Genomic DNA, 22,025 nt, shown 5'->3' with positions numbered 1-22,025 from the left:
GTGCCAGCTTATGCAGTAGCCTTTCGCTCAGCCCAAATGTTGATACAAGTACCTTTTCCTGCTTTACACAGTAGTTTATGCTCTCGTTGTGTTACCTTCCTTGCCTCACAGAATAAACATCTGCGTTACTCTTGCACCTTTTTCCTCCTTCATCCTCACTACACTGTTACAGGCACATAATTAATTTTCGTAAAATGTGTTTGTTATTTAACCATTTTCATTTAAATTGACAACATGGCACAACAACTGCAAGTCAACACTGAAGACTTTAGTAAATAGGTCTGTTAAAATATTTTATCATAATATCCTTATATTAATGACAGTGTTATCGATGAATAGATCAGAGGATATTTGCCATTATTATATTTTCGGTCAATTTGAGATCCGGGGATATTCATAAAAGATTCAGGGCTAAAGCCCTGGATGCCCAGGCCTAACGACGCCACTGCTAACAACGCCTCTGATTAGAAATATTACCCAAACAATTTTTTTGGGGGGGAGTACCCTCGCTGGAGGGCAATGCCCTCTGTGCCGTGCCGCCAGGTTGGTATACATGATTAAGGCTTTGGGAGGAAAAAGTCAGATATTTAAATAAAGCAATATATCAAGCAATATAGAATTTGAACTAAGTCAGGGACGCAGCCTTAGAGGCTGTGACAATATATGTATATTTTTTATTAAATGTGTTAAGCTAATATCAGAATTATGATCCCTCTGCTTATTTATTATTGATAATGATCAACAGGTGATTTGGGGCCTCATCTCCCCTACCCGTCAGGGGCCCTAAGCCACCGCTCATGTCACTTATGTCTGGAAACGACCCTGTGAGTCACTTTACATTTCTAAGTGGTTCAGTTGAAAGAAGATTTTACTTTGATGAAAATCTAGGTATTTGTTTCTTAAAATTACGACAGCATTAAGTGCTGATCACATTACAGTAACTGTAGCTCAGCCAGTTGGATAAGTATGCATCACTAAGATGTACCAAAACATGTCATAGAAGGTTCTGGAATGAGGAAAAAGCTTTAAAGTGGCATCCTTCCTGTATGATCAGGAGGGAGTATCGGTTTTCATCAGCTTGGCAAAAAGTCTTGTTGTCATACTCTATGACAAGCCAATCTAGAGATGTTTTGTAATGGAATATCAGCTAGAAAGTTACACCAAACAATGTTTTTATTCTGTACTGATGCCTTTAAGACCATTAAGACTAGCAACAGCCCACATCAAATCTCTATGAGACATTATCACTACAATATGTACAATCCCATTTCCAAAAAAGTTGTGACACTGTGTTAAATGGAAATAAAAACATAATGCAATGATGTGCTAATCTTGTAAACTCTATATTTAATATAAAATAGTACAAAGGCAACATATTAAATGTTGAAACTGGGAAATTTTATTTTTTCATGAAAAAGAAATGCCCGCTTTGAATTTGATGCCATCAACACATTTCATGAAATGTATAGGCTACAAAAGATTAGAAATGTTTGTAATGCTAAAAATTAAGGTTAATTGGCAACAGGAGTAACTTGATTGGGTATAAAAAGAGCATCCCAGAGAGGATGAGTCTTTAAAAAGTAAAGATGGCGAGGGGTTCACCACTCTGTGAAACAGTGTGCAGGAAAAAAGTGCAACAATTTAAGAATAATATTTCTCAATCAAAGAAAACGGGGTTGTAGCTACATTTACTGCAAATAACTGAAACCAAGGGTTTCACTGAACAAGCACCATTGCAGTTTTATATTTTATTAACAATGAAATTCCTACAAATGTTTGTTGGTTTCTGCATGTTATCAAGTAATATAGTATTTAAACTAACACAAGGAAGCAGCCTTGGAGGCTGTGACAATATCTATATATTTTTTATTAAATCAACAGCCTAAATCAACAGCTAATTTGACATGCCTATTTATTACTTACAATAATCAATAGGTGATTTGGGGCCCCCTCTCCCCTATCGGGGCCCTAAGTGACCGCATGTGTCTTATGCCTAGAACCGGCCCTGTGTGTCACTTTACATTTCTAAGTAGTTTAGTTGAGAGTTCAGTTTAGTTGAGAGTAGAGACATTTTCTTTCTTAAAATTTGAGTAAAGAATTATCGAATTGTATTAATCTGTTATAAACTTTATCAGGTGCCAATTATATTGCAGTAAGCATAGCCAAGCCAGTTGGGTTAGTCTGCATCACTGAGATGTGCCAAAATAAAAGGCTCTGGAATGAGGAAAAATCTAATGGAATGTCAAGCTTATTTTACCAGCAGAAATAAAAGACAGTTCTTTTCAACGGCTTGAGCTAGTGTGCAATACCCTTTGGTTATTAAACACTCGCTACGCTGGTTTATGGACCACTTTCAACATAAAACACACTACACAACTTCAATATCGACATCCATCGTTTGTGACCGTTTGTGGAAAGAACAATGAATAGCCAAGGAACTGGTAGGTACACTGGAAATCTACATGAAATACAAGGTTAACAACATCTGAAAAAGGAGAAGGATAATGCTGTATTGCATGTTAATAATACAACAGCATTACAGTAAATCTACATTGTGTTTTAAATACAGGGGAATTTAACATTGAGTTGTGCTGAAATAACAGTAATGTCAGGAAGTAAATTAAATACCGGAGTGCAACAAATCAACTGTTGATGGTTAATAGACACATTCTGACGTGGTAGTAGCGATTTTTATTCTGTATTGTTTCGTGGAACTTTCCTTACTTTCCTTGTTATTTCAGCATAAACAAACAAATGATAAATGGGTGACTAGCATTATGTTACATAGTGTTGCCGTCTCAGTTACAAAGCTTTTTCCCCACAACTTTCCTTGCAGTTACCTAGTATTTTTAGTTTTAAAAGGCAATGAGGTCATTAGAAAGCCCTATGGCAATGATGTTAGCACAGGCGAAGACTGTTGTGCTGATTAATTAAGTATTTAAACTGGCTTTCTTTAGATTAGTTAAGTATCTAGAGCACAGGTGTCAAACCGACTCTACGGAGGGCCTATAGTGTAGGCTGGTTTTGGTTTTTTCATTTAAATCGATTCCCAGTTCAGACCTAAACAACCAGGTGAGGGTAGAACCTAAATAATTAGTGATGTAATTAATCAATAAAGTTCAAGGTGAGAGCAAAGACCTGCAGACCCCCGGCCCACTGTGGAGCCTGTTCGATACCTGTGATATGGAGCATCAGCGATTTTGGGTTTGATTACAGGCTCAAAATGGCCAGATACAAATAACTTTCTTTACGAGGTATGGGAAATGTCATATTAATGTCATTAATACATTGGCAATTTGTAGTATAATGAGAGAACATTCAGGCTTAGAAATGATAATATTTGAAAAGTTATTCAATATGTAGATGGCGGTTGTTTCAACCTGTTAAGCCACTTTGACAGGAACTGTAGGAACAAAACATTTCACTGTCATCTATCTGTGTCAGTGGACACATTAATTGGAAGAAATGGCGAACGTTAAAGATTTGGGAGGAATAGGTCAGATATATATTCATATATTTACTTTATATTTAACTGTAATTTATCATTTGCATTGTTTACCCACATGTCCAACTCAATTTATCGAACAGACTACATATTGATTTTGTTGGCTCATCTTGGACAACGGCTCTAATGTTAAGATTGGTGACAGAACACAAATCACTATGAGACATTATCACTGGAATATGTAGCTACATTTACTGGAAACACCTGAAACAAGGAGTTCTGGATGAGACTTTCACTGTGCAGGAACCATCAGAGTTTTAAAATGTATTAACAAAGAAATGGCAACAATTTTTTTTGTTGATTTCAAATGTACTTCCTGCATGTTATCAAGGAATGCAGTATTTGAACTAAGAAAAGGAATCAGCCTTGGAGCCTGTGACAGTATGTACAGTTAGGCCTGGAAATATTTTCTGTGTCAGTGTCCAAACTGTACACCAACAGAATGGATTTGAAATGAAACAACCAAGATGCAACTGGTTTAATTCAAGGGGTTTGAACTAAAATATTGTATGAAATGTTTAGGAATTGCAACCAGTCCTTTTATTTAATGGGCTCAAATGTAATCGGACAAATGAACACAATCACGAATTAAATGTTCAGTTTTAACACTTTGTCGAGAATGCTTTGCAGGAAATGACTGCTTGAAGTCTGGAACGCATGGACATAACCAAACGCTGGGTTTTCACTTTTGTGATGCTTTGCCAGGACTTTACCGCAGTTGTCTTCAGTTGTAGTTTATTCGTGGGTCTTTCTGCCTTAAGTTTTGTCTTCAGGAGGTGAAATGCGTGCTTGATCGGGTTGAGATCAGGTGATTGACTCGGCCATTGTTGAATATTCCATATCTTTGCCTTAAAGAACTCCTGGGTTGCTTTCGCAGTATGTTTTGGGTCATTGTCCATCTGTAAAGTGAAGTGCTTTCCAATCAACTTTGCTGAATTTGGCTGAATCTGAGCAAAAAATATATCCATATACACTTTAAACTTCTTCTGTCACATCATCAATAAACACTAATGACCCAATGCCATTGGAAGCCATGCATGCCCATGTCATCACACTGCCTCCACCATATTTTACAGATGATGTGGTATGCTTCAGATCATGAGCTGTTCCAAGTCTTCTCCATACTTCTTTCTTCCCATAATTTTGGTACAGGTTGATATAAATTTAATCTGTCCACAGAATGTCCTTCCAGAACTGGGCTGGCTTTTTGGCAAAGTCTAAACTGACCTTTCTATTCTTGTGGCTTATGAATGGTTTGCACCTTGTGGTGAACTCTCTGTATTTGCCTTCTGTGAAGTCTTCTATCTATGTTAGACTTGGATAATGATATGCCTACCTCCTGGGGAGTATTCTTCACTTGGCTGGATGTTGTGAAGGGTTATCTTTACCATGTAAAGGATCCTACGATCATCCACTGTTGTTTTCTGTGGACATCCAGGCCATTTTGTGTTGCACTAGTGCATTCTTTTTTCTCTCAGAATGTACCAAACTGTTGATTTGGCCACTCCTAATGTTCCTGCTATCTCTCTGATGGATTTCTTGCTGCCTAAGAAAGGCCTGTTTCACTTGTATTGAGAGCTCCTTTGATCGCATGTTGTGGATTCACAGCAACAGCTTCCAAATGCAAATGCCACTTTTATCTGCTTAATTGATGAAGATATAACGAAGGAATAGCCCACAGCTGTCAATGAAACAGCTTTTGAGTCAATTTTCACAATTACCCTTTAAAAAGAGGGGGCCGCATATTAAATAGCTGTAATTCCTAAACCATTCATCAAATTTGGATGTGAATATCCACAAAAGAGGAGAGACTGCACTTTAAGCCCATATTCATTATTTAATATATATATATTATGAGAAACAACCAAAATAACAAAACCTGTGCCAGTATCCAATAATTTCGGACCTAACTGTATATATTTTGAATTAAATCAACAGCCCACAAGCAAATATCAAAATTGTGATCCCCCTGCTTATTTATTATTAATAAAGATCAGTAGGTGATTTGGGGCCCCCTTTCCCGTAGTGGTTGGGGGCCCTAAGTGACCACTTATGTGTCTTACATCTAGAACCGGCCCTGGTCGTCACTTTACATTTCTAAGTAGTTTATTTGAGAGTAGATTTGAGTTTGATAACAATTAAAATGACTACAGCATTGATCTGTTATAAACTTTGTGAAGTGCCGATCTCATTACAGTAATCGTAGTCCAGCCAGTTGGGTTAGTCTGCATCATTGTGCTTGTACCTGTCATAGAAGGCTCTGGAATGAGGAAAAAGCTCAAAAATTGCACCCTTCCCGTAGGATCAGGAGTTAGTTTCTGTTTTCCTCAGCTTGGCAGAGATTCTTGTCATACTCTGTGACTAGCAATTATAGAGATGTTTGAAACGGAATGTGAGCTTCTTTTACGAGCAGAAATAAAGGACAGTTCTTGTCCAGTGCTTCAGCTATTATGTATAACTTTGGTTTGCCCCAGGCTGCTACAGTAGCCAATAGCCTGAGAGAATTGTAATTTATGTGTATGTGAGAGACCCTGTGTAAGAGGGCTACTCCTGTCACTCATCATCCCTAAAGTCATCAGCTGACTGGGGGTCTGAGAGGTTTAATGGCCCCATGGGGCTCCACTCTATGCTCCTATTGGTTTACGGACCCAACAATTTCCAAACTACCTAACTACAATATTGACATCCACACACTCTCGTCTAATCCTCCATGCAGTACTACCAAGAACAGACTGAGCAAGATATTAGGACATGTCCACAAGATTGAAATGGATAAAAGGCCAAAATCTCAACCACAACATCACCCTTGCAAATATCCTTTACTCCTAACCCACTGAAAAGAGCAGCAGAAGCAGCCACTCTGTGAGTGGAATCAGAGGTGTAGAAAGTACCAAGTAAAAGTACTGGCTGTGTTCACCAGTTTAGGGAAGTTAAAACGGGTGGAAGTGCTAAATGACCAGGTAAATCGAGTTCATAACTAACCAGTGACCTTAATTGATCATTTACACTCTTCCTTTATTTAATTAATCACTGGTTAGATTTGAACTCCCTTTACCTGGTTACTTAGATCTTAATTAGATACTTCCCTAAAGTGGTGAACACAGCCAAACCCAGTTGATTACTTTTACTTGTTAGTTTATACACCTCTTGGTGGAATTATAAACTTGTCCAAACCTGATGATGGAGGCCACACCACCAACTGCTTCAGGAATATGAGTGAATAGGTCAGGGATTTGAATACCTTTAGGAGGCATGGTAAACAACATGTATTCCATCAGTGTCACAACAACAAAAATAAGCATTTATGGCATTGGCAAAATTCAGATTCATGTTCACTGAACTTCAACAACTTTACAAAAATCATATTCAATTAATTTTAATTTGTTTTTAGTCAAAAAAACAGGACTCAAGAGCAACAGTTCAAAATGGTTGCCCCCTGAAAGTGACTTTTCATTATCATGAAATATCTACCACATCAACTCTGTGGATTTATTGTGCAATATTGTGACATGAAATATAAAATATTAAAGTATGGGGTTAAAGAGGAACAGCTACAGCTCTGTTTTGTCCTCAGGGCACATTATTTAAAATAAAGGTTTTGTATGTTCGGTGCAGTATTGTTCATAGTGTAACTAAATTAATATGTTTTACATCAGAATTTCTCTCATTTATTTGTGATGCTGTTTATGTTTCAGTGTCTGATCTAAGGATTGTTCTGCTGGGTAGCAGTGTCTCCTGGAAGAATGCAGTTGGAAACATCATCCTGGACACTGATGCATTTCGCCATGATTCTGATCCAAACCAATACGTTAAAGTTAGTCTTCTGGTAGAGGGAAGACTCATAACTGTGATCAACACCCCAGACCTGTTAGACATCTCACATGACAAACTCTCTGAGGATATGCGTTTGATTAAATCTCTTCCTGAACCTGGACCTCATGTGTTCTTGTTGGTGCTTCAGTCTGAATTCTTCACAGAAGAAGAGAGAAACAGAATAAGGAACATCTTAAACAACCTCAATGACCAGTCCTTTGACCACTCAATGGTACTGACAACTGATGGAGACAAAAGGGGACACCTGCATGAGAATCAAGCTCTAAACCTGATGATCAGAGAATGTAGAGGAAGGCAGTGTCTGATTAACCTCAGTGACCATAATTACCTAATGACATGTCTTGACCACATAGTGGAGGACAATAGAGGAGGATATGTCTCCTGTGAGATATTTAATGATACCACAAGTAGCATGATACAAGGGAATACAGAAGTACGCAATGGAAAGGAGATTTTGGAACAAAGAGAAAACAAAAAAACAAACTGGGAGAAAGTTAAACAACCTGGTATGATAAACATAAACATTGAATATGACTTACATCATTAACATATAAAATGCAAAGATTGAAACCGTCAACTTTCTTTTCAGGATTGGGATCACTTGAGGAACAATCCAGACCTGGAACAAGTGTGGAACAATCCAGGCGTGATAAAGAATGTGAGTAAAATGTAAAAATAATGACTAATTTACACAAAGCTACCAAATACCCCAAGTACGGAAATGGACAAAACCTTTGGCTACTTTGAGTTTTGAAGGATTCAATTGGCAAAGTTTTTTATGTTTAAAGTTTTTCTTTCAATGCACTCAAAACATCCTAAATGTTTTCACCAGGGATGGATAACTGAACGGGAATACCAGGCACATGCCCAGGGGCCTAAGATACACAATGATACTGTCAATAACTTTACATATTGCCCAGAACACTATTGTAAAGTCATGGTTTATGTTGTTTTCCACCCCTAATCTGTCTGAATTGGGCCCCCTGAGCCATATAACATGGGTCTTCCTGCAGATTAGCACCTGTGTGTAGCCATACAGTTAATTATGGGGCCGTGTGTCCATTAGAGGTCGAATTGTAGTCTCATTTTCCTGTTCTTAGCTGACAGTAGTGGCACCCAATGTGGTCTTCTGCTGCTGGAGCAAGGTTTGACGTTTTGAGGCCCCGGACAGGGCCCAACAGGCAGGAAATCAATCCACCCACATTGCCAGGCATCAACCAAAAGGACACCCACCAACCGCAACCCCCTGAATGAGGGCCGAGTATTGCCAATAGCGTACAGCCCAATTGCACAAGTGCGCAACAGAGAGTCAATCTCAAGAGGGCAATGCTTTCTATTGCAGGCCGGCTGAACTGGGCTTGCCTAATTTCTTGTTCCTTAAACCTCTCATCCATTGGTGTAAATTTTGAACTGGTGCATCAATAAATTACCCATCCCCCAGGACTGTTAACCAATAGCTATTTCACCTTTCTCAGTTTAAATTATGACATGGCCAAAGGAAAAAACAATTGCTAGACAAAACTGTGAAAACAGGCACATTACAAAGTGTTATCTACATATTCTTATTAATTACTGTGTTGATGTGATTTACAGTGTCTTCACTCAGGATTGTTCTTTTGGGGAAGAGTGACGACAAGAAGAAAGTGGTTGGCAACATGATTCTACAGAAAGATGCTTTTAAGTTTTCTATGTATAATTTCCTAAACAATGAACCACAGTGTCAGTCAGCCAGTGGAAAAGTGAATGGCAAGTCAGTAACTGTAGTAAAGACTCCAGACTTCTTCTCTAACCGTCTGTCTGTGGAGTTCCTGATGAAGGAGATAGAGAACTGTAAGTACCTGACAGCCCCTGGACCTCATGTTCTTCTGCTGGTGTTGAAGCCTGAAGAGTTCACAGAAGGGAACAGAAACACCTTGAACTTGATTATGAGTCTGTTTGGTAAAGAAGCCTTCAAACACTCAATGGTGATCATTCCTCACAAGGGAGATGCAGAAAATCCTTATCTAAACCAAATGATCAAAGAGTGTGGGGGAAGGCATCACACGTACAAAAAAGCCAGTGACAAAAAAGAGTTAACAGACAAAATTGAGAATATGGTGAGGGAGAATGAAGGTCGATTCCTCACCTACATTGACCAGACGACGCAAGACACAATGTCACCAAAGGGTCAAAGGTTAAACTTGGTCCTGTGTGGCAAAAGAGGAGCTGGGAAGACGTCTTTAGCCAATGCCCTCCTGGGTCAAACTGGGTCTGTTTGCTCATCAGTAAAGAGAGAAGGAGAGATATGTGGTCAGCTGGTCACCATTGTTGAGATGCCTGCTCTGTATGGAACACATCTCACTCAGGAGAAAGTGATGCGTGAGAGTTTCCGCTGTGTCTCTCTCTGTGAGCCTGGAGTCCATGTTTTCCTCTTGGTCGTCCCTGTGGGTCCACTCAATTATGAAGACAAAGGAGAGGTGGAGACCCTCCAGAACATTCTGGGCCCACAAGTCAATGACTTTACCATGGTTCTGTTTAGACAGGATTACATTCCAGTTAATAAGACAACAGTGGACTTTCTGGAACAAAATGCAGACACAAAGCAACTGATCAAGACATGTGGAGGCCGGTACACATTCTTTGATGCTTCAGAGTCTGACAACCTGAAGATGAAAGAGCTTGTAAAAGAAATTGTTAATAAGTTGATAGATAGAAACAAAACATGCTACAATCCATACATGTATGTGGCGGCACAGAACAGAAGAATCACGGATTTGGAGGAAAGAATCAAGATGCCACAAGGTGAGTTAGCATTTTTTTAATGTAAATACTGGGTTAATCTAATTGATATTTTACTATTTTATACAAAATATAAATAAGACCACATTTCTATTCATTTTAATGTTTTTTCCCAAGAATGAATAACAGTTTTGTATTATTACAAAGAATAAAAATTGGCATAATTTACTTGTTAAGCATTTCGAAGCTCTTACTTAGTGAACATACAAGCTGGTGAGGTGACACACTTTAGTTTTGTCTCACTCTTACAGAGTGGTAGATGCAAACAGACAGCCAGTCCAACAATGAGCTTTAATAAATGTACCGTGACAAATGTTCAGTAAACCACCCCTGCTAAGCAATCCTATTCAGACTTCAGTTAATACTTTACAGGACCAACACATGAAACACAAATAGAGTATTCCACAGTACATGAGGGTTTGATATCAATACATATATTAATCCATTAAGTATTTAATATCTTTATATCAAAATAACATTTCTTTTTCTGAAACAGAGTGTTTGAGGGTGGTGATGATTGGGAAAACTGGGAATGGGAAGAGTGCCTCCGGAAACACCATCCTGGGAAGAGAGGAATTTCCGTCTGAAACCAGCACTGATTCTACAACAGCAGTTTGCCAGAAGGGACTTGGCAAATTGGATGGAAGAACAGTTGCTGTGGTGGACACACCTGGTCTATTTGACACAGGATTATCTAATAAAGATGTTCAACAGGAGATAGTGAAATGTGTTTCCCTGTCAGCCCCGGGACCCCATGTGTTTATCATAGTGTTATGTATTGGGAGAATCACACAAGAGGAGCTGGACACTTTGGACCTCATAGAGAAAACCTTTGGTCAACAGTCAAGACAGTTCAGCTTAGTTCTGTTTACCAGAGGAGATGACTTGGGAAAGAAGTCGATTCAAGACTTTGTTGAGACAAGCAAGAATGCCAAACTAAAGAAAATGATCAGAGATTGTGGGGACAGATTCCATGTCTTCAACAACAAAGACATGAAAGACCGTACACAGGTCACTGAGCTTTATAAAAAGATTGATAAAATGGTGTTAGAGAACAACAGCACTTTCTATACCAATGACATGTTCCAGGAGGCAGAGGCAGCCATTACACAAAAACAGGTTGAAATACTGAAACAGAAAGAGACTGAGATAAAAGCTGAAATGGAGAAACAGAAGGTCCAACATGAAACTGAAATGGAGAAGATTAACTCAAAGTTGGAAGAGGAGAGATTGAAAGTTCAGGAGGAAAGAGAGATAAGAGAAAACATTTTAAAGGAAACAGAGGAAGTTATCAGAAAAGAACATGAAGAAAAGGAGAAAAAAGAAAGGTTGGAGGATGTTAAAAGGAAAGAACAAGAAATGTTGCAAAGGATAAAATGGGAGGAAGAAAAAGAGAAAATGGAAAAAGAGATACAAACTCAGAAAGAAAAGTTGGAACAACAACAAAGAGAAATTGATACAGAATATAGAATGAGGCTGGAGAAACAAAGACAAGAAGAGAAGGACAGAGAAGAACTTTTTAAAGTAGAAGAGAGACAGTTTGCAGATCTTCAAAGGAAACAGGCAGAAGAAATGGAAAGGAGAGAGAAAGAAGAGCAGGAGAGGAAGAAGAAAGAAGAGGAACAAAGACAAGAGTGGCAGAGAAAAATTCAGGAAGCAGAGAAAGGTCAAACAGAAATGCAGCAGGTCATGTTGAGAGAAAAGGAGGAATGGGAGGAACAGTTGAAGAGAGAGAGAGACAGACAACAGGAAGAAGAAAGACTTAGGAGACAGAAGGAGACTGAAACTATTAAACAACAAGAGGAACAACAGAGGAAACTGAGAGAGGAGTTTGAAAGAGAGAGAGAAAAATATAGAATAAAGAACTGTGAATTAGAAAAGCAGATGAGAGAGGTGGAGCAGAATGAAAGAGACAGAATAGAAAAAGAGTTTGAAGAAAAAAGGAGAGAGTTGACCAACAAAATGACCATGATGCAGGAACAATGGGAGAAACAACGTGGAGAGGAAGAGGAAAGGAGACAACAGGAGGATCTGAATCGAAGAAAGGAGGAAGAGCAAAGACTGATGGAACTGGAGGATCAATTCAGACAAGAACGTGAGGAAGAGAACATGAGGAGGGAGAACGAAGATAAAGTCAGGAGAGAACAAGAGAAGAAATGGAAGGAAATGGAGGCAGAGTATGAAAGGCAAAGAAAAGAAATGATTATTAAATATGAAGAAGAGGCCAGAAGACTTGCAGAGGAAGTTAATGACTTCAAAGAAAAATATGAAGAAGTGAACATCAAATTGTTGGAAGTGCAGGAACAAGCTAGGGATTTATTAATGCAAAAGCACAAAGAGGAGAATGACCAATTAAAGAATCTCTATAGTCATGATAAAAAGCAACTGACAGACCGAATTAAAGAATTGGAAAAAAGGCATGAAGATCAGATGAAAGCATTGAATCAACAAAAGCCAGGAAAATGTGTAATACAGTAAGAATCTATAACAATCACTAGGAATGTTATAACCCAAAGTAGTTCATACCAGATATCCACCACATATCTTCTACACTGAGACTGCAGTGATGTGAGCAGCAGTGAACTAATAATATAAAGGATGAATAATAAAACAAATGATTTATCCAGAGAAACTTGAGAGACTACAATTGTGAGGTCTGATTAAGAGCATCTCTGGCTTTGTGTTTGTGCCTGGGAGTTCACTCTGATCACTCTGATACAGATATCCACTTTTGTAAATGTACAGTTCTCAAAAATGTCAATATGCATTTTCCAATCATCATCTTAGACATTTGTCATCTAATTTTATATTGCTTAATATTATAATTGTGGTTGTTGTTTTTGAGGCTGCATGTCTGAATAAGCAACTGTCTAGTGTCGCTAATTGTTAAACTAACATCACATGCCACACAACATGCTGTGTTGTCAAGTCTGGTTCTTCTCTTGGTTTCTTCCTACACTAAGTTATTTTATGGTAATTTTATTTAAATGTTTACATGAACATTTCTGTATTTCAGAATGACAGTAAACCTCTGTTTTAGATAAGATTTAAAAAACGTAATTCAACATTTGTCCTGTAAAATAACTGGAAAAGTCTGTTATAGAGAACACAAGAATAATCTGTTTTTCCAAAAGAATTATATTGACTGTTTACAAAAAAAAACTGTTTTAATAAGGGGTATTTGCATGCTTTGCAACTGTACATTTTGTTAATGTTTATGTTTGTTGAAATTGATAAGAAGGTGACAGATTTTTTTTTTTTTCAACTGCGAAAGGTTATTCTCATGAAAACAACAAAAGCAACCATTTGAGCTCCACTGCTGATGTGCTTGTCTATCAAGTTATCAAGAAAGGTTTTTGGTCATCTAAAAGATATTACCAACATTTCACAGAATAAAGTATGGACAACACAAAACCTATAGCCACAGATTATTTCGTACCCACCTCGACCTCATTATCGCTTTCAAGGACATTTCTATACTCGTATCAACAGAAAACACAGAAAATCTCTTCTAACGTAAATGCATTTTGAGTAAGGAAATTAATAAAAATAAAAAAGTAAAATGACAGCATACCCTTTTCTGGTTTCTTGTTAATAACGACAGCAATGGGAATACAGTAACAGAGGAGGGTATATCTGCAAACCTCAAGTCAGGGGCATAACTTGTTGTCAGGGAATTGGAAAAAAACATTGAATTGTACATACTTGGTAGAAGCATAATCAGACTAGAATGCTTTTTCAGCATGTAGTCAAAGCAAATACACTTTTATTTTCTATATCAGTGCTTGAACCAGTTGAACCTAGTGTAATATCTTGAAAAAGGATATTGACTGAAATCACATGGATTCTGAGATAAAGTTGTAATGTCAGTTAACTCTTCTTCCTCCATTAGCATGCTCAATGGAATGTCGTCATACCCATACATGACTTCTAGCATCCAACCGTGTGTCAAACCAGGATGTACCCAAACTGACCAATGGCGAACATCAGTGGGCGTAACCTAATATTCAGGAACCCCCATTTAAACTGACTAATGGTGAACATCAGTGGGCGTAACTTAATATTCTGTGGGCGTAACTTAATATTCAGGAACCCCCATATTAAGTAACGCCCCCGACTTGCGGTCTGCAGATATACCTTATTGGGATTATGGACCGGGCAAATGGGGCCTGGGTCCAGGGGCCTTTGAGCATTAGGGGCCTTGGGCTACAAAACACCCAGAAGACCCTAATGGTACAAGGCCTCTGGGACAATGTACTGTGAATGCAAAATGTAGATAGATAGACCAATGGTGCTCCAAGTGCCCCCTGACTACCAGGGCCCCAGGCTCCACAACCCATACCAGGGCCCCTCAGCTCCACCTGAACCCATACCAGGGCCCCCGGCTCCACCTCAACCCATACCAGACCAGGGCCCCCCAGCTTCAGCTACACTCTTACCAGGACTTCTCCACAAACTACACTAAGGACCCTCCTCCACAACTCATACCAGAGTCCTACCACAACCTATATAGGGCCTCTAACTGGCAGCATGTTAGATATTAGATCTTTTTAATATTATGTATTTAATATTATATAAAGTATATTCATATTTGATTTTTCCATGAATGTGAGCCAATAATAAATAATACTCAAAGACACTCGTGCCCTGGGGCCCCATAGAATGTAGATCGGTCTTTGATCAAGACATGACAGTTGTTTCCTCTATTTTGTACATTGACAACTGATATTTCCTGTATTATCTCTGTCCAACTTGCATGAAAACACAAATTATATTTTGGAATGTTCTGGTGTATCCTTTCTGCCGTGCATGGCTGAATAACTGACCACATCCATGTCCATGATATAACTAATAAAAACAAGTATTTTAAGTGTTTAGGTGTTTGTCATTTCTTTCTGTTCCAGTTCAGGTTGTTGGTCAGACTGAACTAGTTGTTGCCAACGTAGGTGATGATGTCATCCTCCCTTGTACTCTGAGAACCTCCAGCAGCACCGTCAACGCTGTTGAGGAATCAGTGGAGTGGCAGAGACTTCACCTCCAACCAAAAGAGGTGCTTTTCTACCGTAACCTTGACGATTACAATGATGACCAGAATCCATCATACAGAGGAAGAACGTCACTTTTCAAAGGAGAAATTAAGAACGGGAGCGTCTCCTTAAAACTGACCGGAGTGAAACTGTCTGATGCTAAAAACTACACCTGCTTCATTCCAACACTAAAGAGCCCTTTTCAAAAAGCCACTGTTCAACTCATTGTTGGTGAGTTATTTAAACTTCAAAAATACACCCTAATTAAATAACAAATAACTATTCAAGCATTTGTCCTCTTTATGTCAAGTCTTTTCATGATCATGCCTTTAGCTACAAAGCAAGCACAGTCACTCACTGAATATTATAGTACACTTAATGACATGTTGTTAGCACAGCCACCCTAACCCTTTACGAGGTCAGATATCCATATCTGTGAAGGTGCAGTATCTCAGCCAGACGTCTCTATGGTTGGCATTGATTACACTGGCGTGGTCCTGGAGTGTAAGGCTGGAGGGTTGATGTGCATACCTGAGATGACCTGGCGGGACAGTGATGGAAACATCCTTCCTGCTGATGGACCTACAGAGATCGAGACCAACTCAGAGGGTCGATACATTGTGAGAGGACATGTCACCGTCCAGAGGACTGACAACAACACGTTCACCTGTAGAGTTCTACAGCAGCAGATCAACCACACGATGGAGACAGAGACTCATGTTAAAGGTGAGCTGTTTTTTGATACATTCATTTAATATCATCAACCCTTTTTCCTGAAGGATTCAGCTTGGTGTTTGGGGATGTGTCTTTATTATGTAATAGGTTTTTATAATATAAACATTAGGCTTTTATAATTGTTCTACGTGGCTTATTTGTTTCAGATCAAATGTTTCCTGAGACATCCCAGTCCTGGAGGAGTGGCAGGAGGAGTGGCTGAGGGAGTGGCTGAGGGAGTGGCTGAGGGAGTGGCTGAGGGAGTGGCTGGTGGAGTGGCTGGTGGAGTGGCTGGAGGAGTGGCTGGAGGAGTGGCTGGAGGAGTGGCTGGTGGAGTGGCTGGTGGAGTGGCTGGAGGAGTGGCTGGAGGAGTGGCTGGAGGAGTGGTTTGTGGTTTGGTGGTCTGATCTTGGTTCTGACCTGGGGTCCTTTTCTCTACATCCTGAAGAGAAAAGGTCTACTGACACTGGTCGGTCGAAAAGGTAAATCATTGATGGGAGTTCCTCACCAGTGGCTGATTTATGATTTTGCATTCCTCATAATATTCTTGTCTTGTATATTTGGAGAAGCATATACTCTGAGATTTTAAATGACTCCAGGACTAAAATCAGAAATATATGTTTTCATAATTCTTCTACCCACTTTTTTATACTTTATGACTGGTATGTTTGTTGTCATTTTATTTCATCCTATTTGCTGTGTTTATGGTATTATGTTGAGATTTTAAATGCACTTTAAATTTAATGTGATTTGACTCTGATATGAAAAGCACATCAACTTGGAACGTTGGACAGACAGTTTGTGGGCTTCTTGCAATATCATTTTACTCTGATGAGCTATGCCTCAGCCAGTTAGATTTGGGTTTGATTAGTTGCATTTAAAAGGGACTGATGAAAAAGGTTTATCTAGAGTGTGTGACAGTGTTGTCTTGAGATAAATGAGGGATCTAATGGAAAATAACATAAGACAAAAATGTCCAGTGTTTCCCGGTTTAGCTACAACAAGTTTTAGTTCAGTCTTTATTTTAGGTAAATCACTGAGTGTGTTCAATTTTATGTAGGTATTTTGGTAGTTGCCCATATCGACTGTTTATTTAGTTCATATTAATATTGAAAACATACTATTAGCCAACTGGCCATTTCTAATCACTTTCTCATTCTATTCTGTTCAGGAGTATTAAAGGAGAAACTCCCGACTAATGAGATGTCAGAGCAGACCGAGATTTCATTGTTGAATGTGACAGTCCAACATTGAATCTGCAGAAAGGCACTTTGCAAAATGATGCTGACCGTGTTGTCTAGGAAACGGATGCCAGCTGCTCTTCCTGCTGGACCTAGAATTATCTAATATGATTGCGATGTCCGGACATGGCTCAGGGAAGATGTTTTGAGCAGGGGGGATGACACTGGTTGATCCTGTAGTGGAACTGAACAGTTATTACTGGAGCCTGCTCAGCAGAAGCCTCTAGTTAGTTCTTCGGCACACTTCTTATTCTTTAGAACGCTACTGCTCCTACATTGTTTATGCTAGAAACTTAGTTCAAACTTTAAAATGTGTAGACTGATCCGGATTAAGTTGCCTGCACACAACCTTTTTATATCTCTAATGTTTTTTTTACTTTCATTACACATTTAAAACAGGATTGTTTCCAACTTTTCAAAAACCTTTTCAATGGATAGTACTTTCTGAACCAAATGCACAAACATGGCTTTACCTAAATGTACCTCTACTTTACAGCTACATGAATGAGAAAGAAGTAGGACAATCTCAAACCAAACTCCAGACTCCACACTGTAACTGGAGTAACCATAGCAACAGGATATTTTGTCATTTTTCATAACCAGCTACAATGGACAGGTATTTTCTAAACGAGATACACAAACATGGATGTACTTAAATGGACCAATAATTCTCACCTATTTAAATCAGAAAGAATTATGAAAGTATCTCTTACCAAGCTCGAGATTCTGCCACCGACACATGGTGACAGATATTTTTACAATATTTTCCAAACAGCTGCCGTTAAAACCACTTTCCCTCCTCTGAATGTAAAAGACACCCAGACTTGGTACTGCCCTGTGTTGTAAATAATGGTCCCAGTAACACACTGCAAGTTCTGTACTGTATGATACAATGGCAGCTAGTTCAACCACCCTGGAAGACTGAAGGGAGAGTGAACCGGCAGGATGGTCATTTAATCTAACCAGGACTGCATAGCCTGCCTACATCTCACACAAACACACATGCTTTTCTATCTTTGTAAATATGAAAACCCTAACTGGAATTATTCAAAACTGTATTTGTGTCTTTATATGAACCTATTTGGTACAAACATGACATTAAAGGAGAACATTAAACGGTAAATGGGAATCATGATACTGCTATTTTTGCAGTATGTTATTTTTTTTAACCGTTATTATTGTAAATATAAAACCAAATTAGATTGTCATGATTTTACAATGTGAATTTAATGTATGATCAATCCTGTATATGAATCAGTGCACTATTTATTTAAAAAAATGTACCAGCTAAAAATTCAGGAAATACATTGTTTTTTTACTTACAGTGAACCATACCTTCAATGTGTTTCTTAATGTGTATGTCCAAATGAGATGAGTCCATATGAACATTTGATGTTATTTTGTTTCCCTTAAACCCTGTTGGGTCAAATGGGGGGGGGGGGGGGGGGGGGCAAACAGGTTGTTACTGTCTTAGGGTTTTAGGGTAAACTATTAAGGTTAGCATTAGTATTCAGGGTTGAGGTTAAGGCATTGGGTGTAACATTTTGGGTTGGACATTACGGTTAGGTTAAATTTAGGAATAACGGTAATATTATTGGGATTATGTTAGTGAGAGAGGCCTGCTATATTGTCTATAACACTGGGTCTATGTGAACAGTGTGAACTGGCTAGCTAGTTAGCGATACGCTTTAGTAGCAGAGCATAATCACTCCATCTGAGACCTTGACTGTGGGTTTGAATGTAGCATAATGATACCAGCTGTCCTCATTGTAACATAGTGTAATGATACCAGCTGTCCTCATTGTAACATAGTGTAATGATACCAGCTGTCCTCATTGTAACGTAGCATAATGATACCAGCTGTCCTCATTGTAACGTAGCATAATGATACCAGCTGTCCTCATTGTAACATAGCATAATGATACCAGCTCTCCTCATTGTAACATAGCAAAATGATACCAGCTTTCCTCATTGGAACGTAGCATAATGATACCAGCTGTCCTCATTGTAACAGTGTAATGATACAAGCTGTCCTCATTGTAACATAGCATAATGATACCAGCTCTCCTCATTGTAACATAGCAAAATGATACCAGCTTTCCTCATTGGAACGTAGCATAATGATACCAGCTCTCCTCATTGTAACATAGCAAAATGATACCAGCTTTCCTCATTGGAACGTAGCATAATGATACCCAGGGGTGTAGCACAAGACCCTGGGCCCCCCATTATTTTTTTATAATAATAATCAGGCCTCTGTATACATGCTCCCGGCTGTCTTCACTCCCATCATCCTCAATCATCTTCTCTATCATCTTTCTCTATGAAGGATACATTTGATATTAACCTCTTATCCTAATTGTAATGTTATATAATAAAATACATTAAGATATTAGTGTTACTTAACACATTTCAGTCAAAATGGCTAAACATGGTTTGTTTTAATATTGATATAAGCTCACCTTGTATCAAATCCAAAGAGGAGGCTGAGGGGTCTGTTGCTACTCCAGTCCCTGCTGTGACAGTTTCTGAAACTGAGGGCCATGTGTTCACAATGTTAACATATGCTTCTACGGAATCTGACATAACTATAATGCTGACATGCTATGTACGTACTGATTAGCTACCAAGCTACCTATGACACTGATTAGCCTATTATTGCTAATTATAGACATTATAGCCTATTAATTTAAAATTAAACATGTTTCACATTAGGCTTTTATAATGGTGTGTTGTATGCAAACAGCATTGTTAGTGTAGTTTATTTATTTAACCTTTACCTCAGATTACACGTATAACCAAATTATAATTTGAAAGTCTATGTTCTGCCCTTCATATGGGTTGTCTCAGTCCGTTTTCAGCACTAACGGTCGCGGAGATATTCAAGTAGTTTAGCACCATTTCGTTTTCTAGTTTGTGCTCACCTTTCTTTGAAAAGAAGTCAGTCAGCAATTGCTTTCCCTCATTTAGTTTTCTATTTTATCCTGCCTTTCCTTTCTTTTCTGGCAGCCTGATTTGGCTTTCTTTGAGAAAGACATTTCTATACTAGAAGTTGGCGCTCCACCTAGCGCTCCACGTGCTCAACTGAACTAAACAAAATGCGTGCAGGTGGACTAAACCATTTGGCGCATTAGCAAGGGGTGAGTGAGACCTTAGGTAGTCTTTTTTGTATACAAAATGTAGTCAGTCAATCAACCGAGTTATTCAGCCAATACACTTTACATTTCATCTGACATGCATTATGAAATGTTATTAGGAAATGAAAATATTCAGGTGAAATAAAATATATTCCAGACTTTTCAAGGGCCCTCTCTCGCCTTGGGCCTTGGGAATCAGTATCGGTTTTACCCCCAGTCCGACGCCCCTGATGATACCAGCTGTCCTCATTGTAACGTAGCATAATGATACCAGCTGTCCTCATTGTAACGTAGCATAATGATACCAGCTGTCCTCATTGTAACGTAGCATAATGATACCAGCTGTCCTCATTGTAACGTAGCATAATGATACCAGCTCTCCTCATTGTAACGTAGCATAATGATACCAGCTCTCCTCATTGTAACATAGCATAATGATACCAGCTCTCCTCATTGTAACATAGCATAATGATACCAGCTCTCCTCATTGTAATGTATCATAATGATACCAGCACTCCTCATTGTCACATAGCGCAATGATACCAGCTTCCATTAACTCTCATTCATTTCAGTTCACCTCCTGCAATAGATAAACACGAGGCAAAATGTCAATGTATAACACCTCTGTCCTCTATAGCTGTAACACTATAAAACCACCAGGTGGTGGTAATAACCACAGGACATAATTCTAAATTACCATTAAATGAATGGTCGCTGTCAATACAAATTCCAAGGTATTTGTATAGAGGGACCCATTCAGTTATAGAATGGGCTGCAAGTGTCGCATTCCTAGTGTCCTAGTGAAATGTACTTTAAACAGCAATTATTCTGTTAATAAGATTAACTGAAAACTGTCCGACTTTCATAAACAGGCTCTTGTAGCTTGGTCATTAGTTTATACAGGTGCTGGTCATATAATTAGAATATAATCAAAAAGTTGATTTATTTCAGTATTTCCATTCAAAAAGTGAAACTTGTATATTATATTCATTAATTACACACAGACTGATATTTCTTTTAATTGTGATGATTATAACTGACAACTAATGAAAATCCCAAATTCAGTATCTCAGAAAATTTGAATATTACTTAAGACCAATACAAAAAAAAATGTTTAGAAATGTTGGCCAAATGAAAAGTATGAACATGAAAAGTATGAACATGTACAGCACTCAATACTTAGTTGGGGCTCCTTTTGCCTGAATTACTGCAGCAATGTGGCGTGGCATGGAGTCGATAAGTCTGTGGCACTGCTCAGGTGTTATGAGAGCCCAGGTTGATCTGATAGTGGCCTTCAGCTCTTCTGCATTGTTGGGTCTGGCGTATCGCATCTTCCTCTTCACAATATCCCATAGATTTTCTATAGGGTTAAGGTCAGGTGAGTTTGCTGGCCAATTAAGAACAGGGATACCATGGTCCTTAAACCAAGTCCTGTTGGAAAATGAAATCTGCATCTCCATAAAGTTGGTCAGCAGCAGGAAGCATGAAGTGCTCTAAAACTTCCTGGTAGACGGCTGCGTTGACCTTGGACCTCAGAAAACACAGTGGACCAACACCAGCAAATGACATTGCACCCCAAACCATCACTGACTGTGGAAACTTTACACTGGACTTCAAGCAACGTGGATTCTGTGCCTCTCTTCTCTTCCTCCAGACTCTGGGACCTTGATTTCCAAAGGAAATGCAAAATTTACTTTCATCAGAGAACATAACTCAGCAGAGGTCCAGTCCTTTTTGTCTCAGCAGCAGTCCAGACGAGACGCTTCTGACGTTGTGTCTTGTTCAAGAG

The 22,025-nt window shown here is 38.8% G+C and overlaps 1 protein-coding gene across 1 annotated transcript in view; it reads left to right on the top strand.

The window, feature by feature from the left end:
• Positions 1–2,350: 2,350 nt before the first annotated feature.
• LOC105008737 (GTPase IMAP family member 8) overlaps positions 2,351–22,025 on the top strand; it is a 37,568-nt gene continuing 17,893 nt past the window's right edge. Inside the window, exons 1-4 of the mRNA XM_034291350.1 lie at positions 2,351–2,441; positions 7,201–7,845; positions 7,929–7,997; positions 8,933–10,120. Of these exons, the coding sequence (XP_034147241.1) occupies positions 2,423–2,441; positions 7,201–7,845; positions 7,929–7,997; positions 8,933–10,120 (1,921 nt within the window). The 5' untranslated portion in view covers positions 2,351–2,422. The remainder of the gene's footprint in view (positions 2,442–7,200; positions 7,846–7,928; positions 7,998–8,932; positions 10,121–22,025) is intronic.

Source organism: Esox lucius, chromosome 3 (genome assembly GCF_011004845.1).
Source record: "Esox lucius isolate fEsoLuc1 chromosome 3, fEsoLuc1.pri, whole genome shotgun sequence".
Classification (NCBI taxonomy): Eukaryota; Metazoa; Chordata; class Actinopteri; order Esociformes; family Esocidae; genus Esox; species Esox lucius.
The sequence above is the reverse complement of the archived record's forward strand: the minus strand, read 5'-3'. Positions and strand labels throughout refer to the sequence as shown.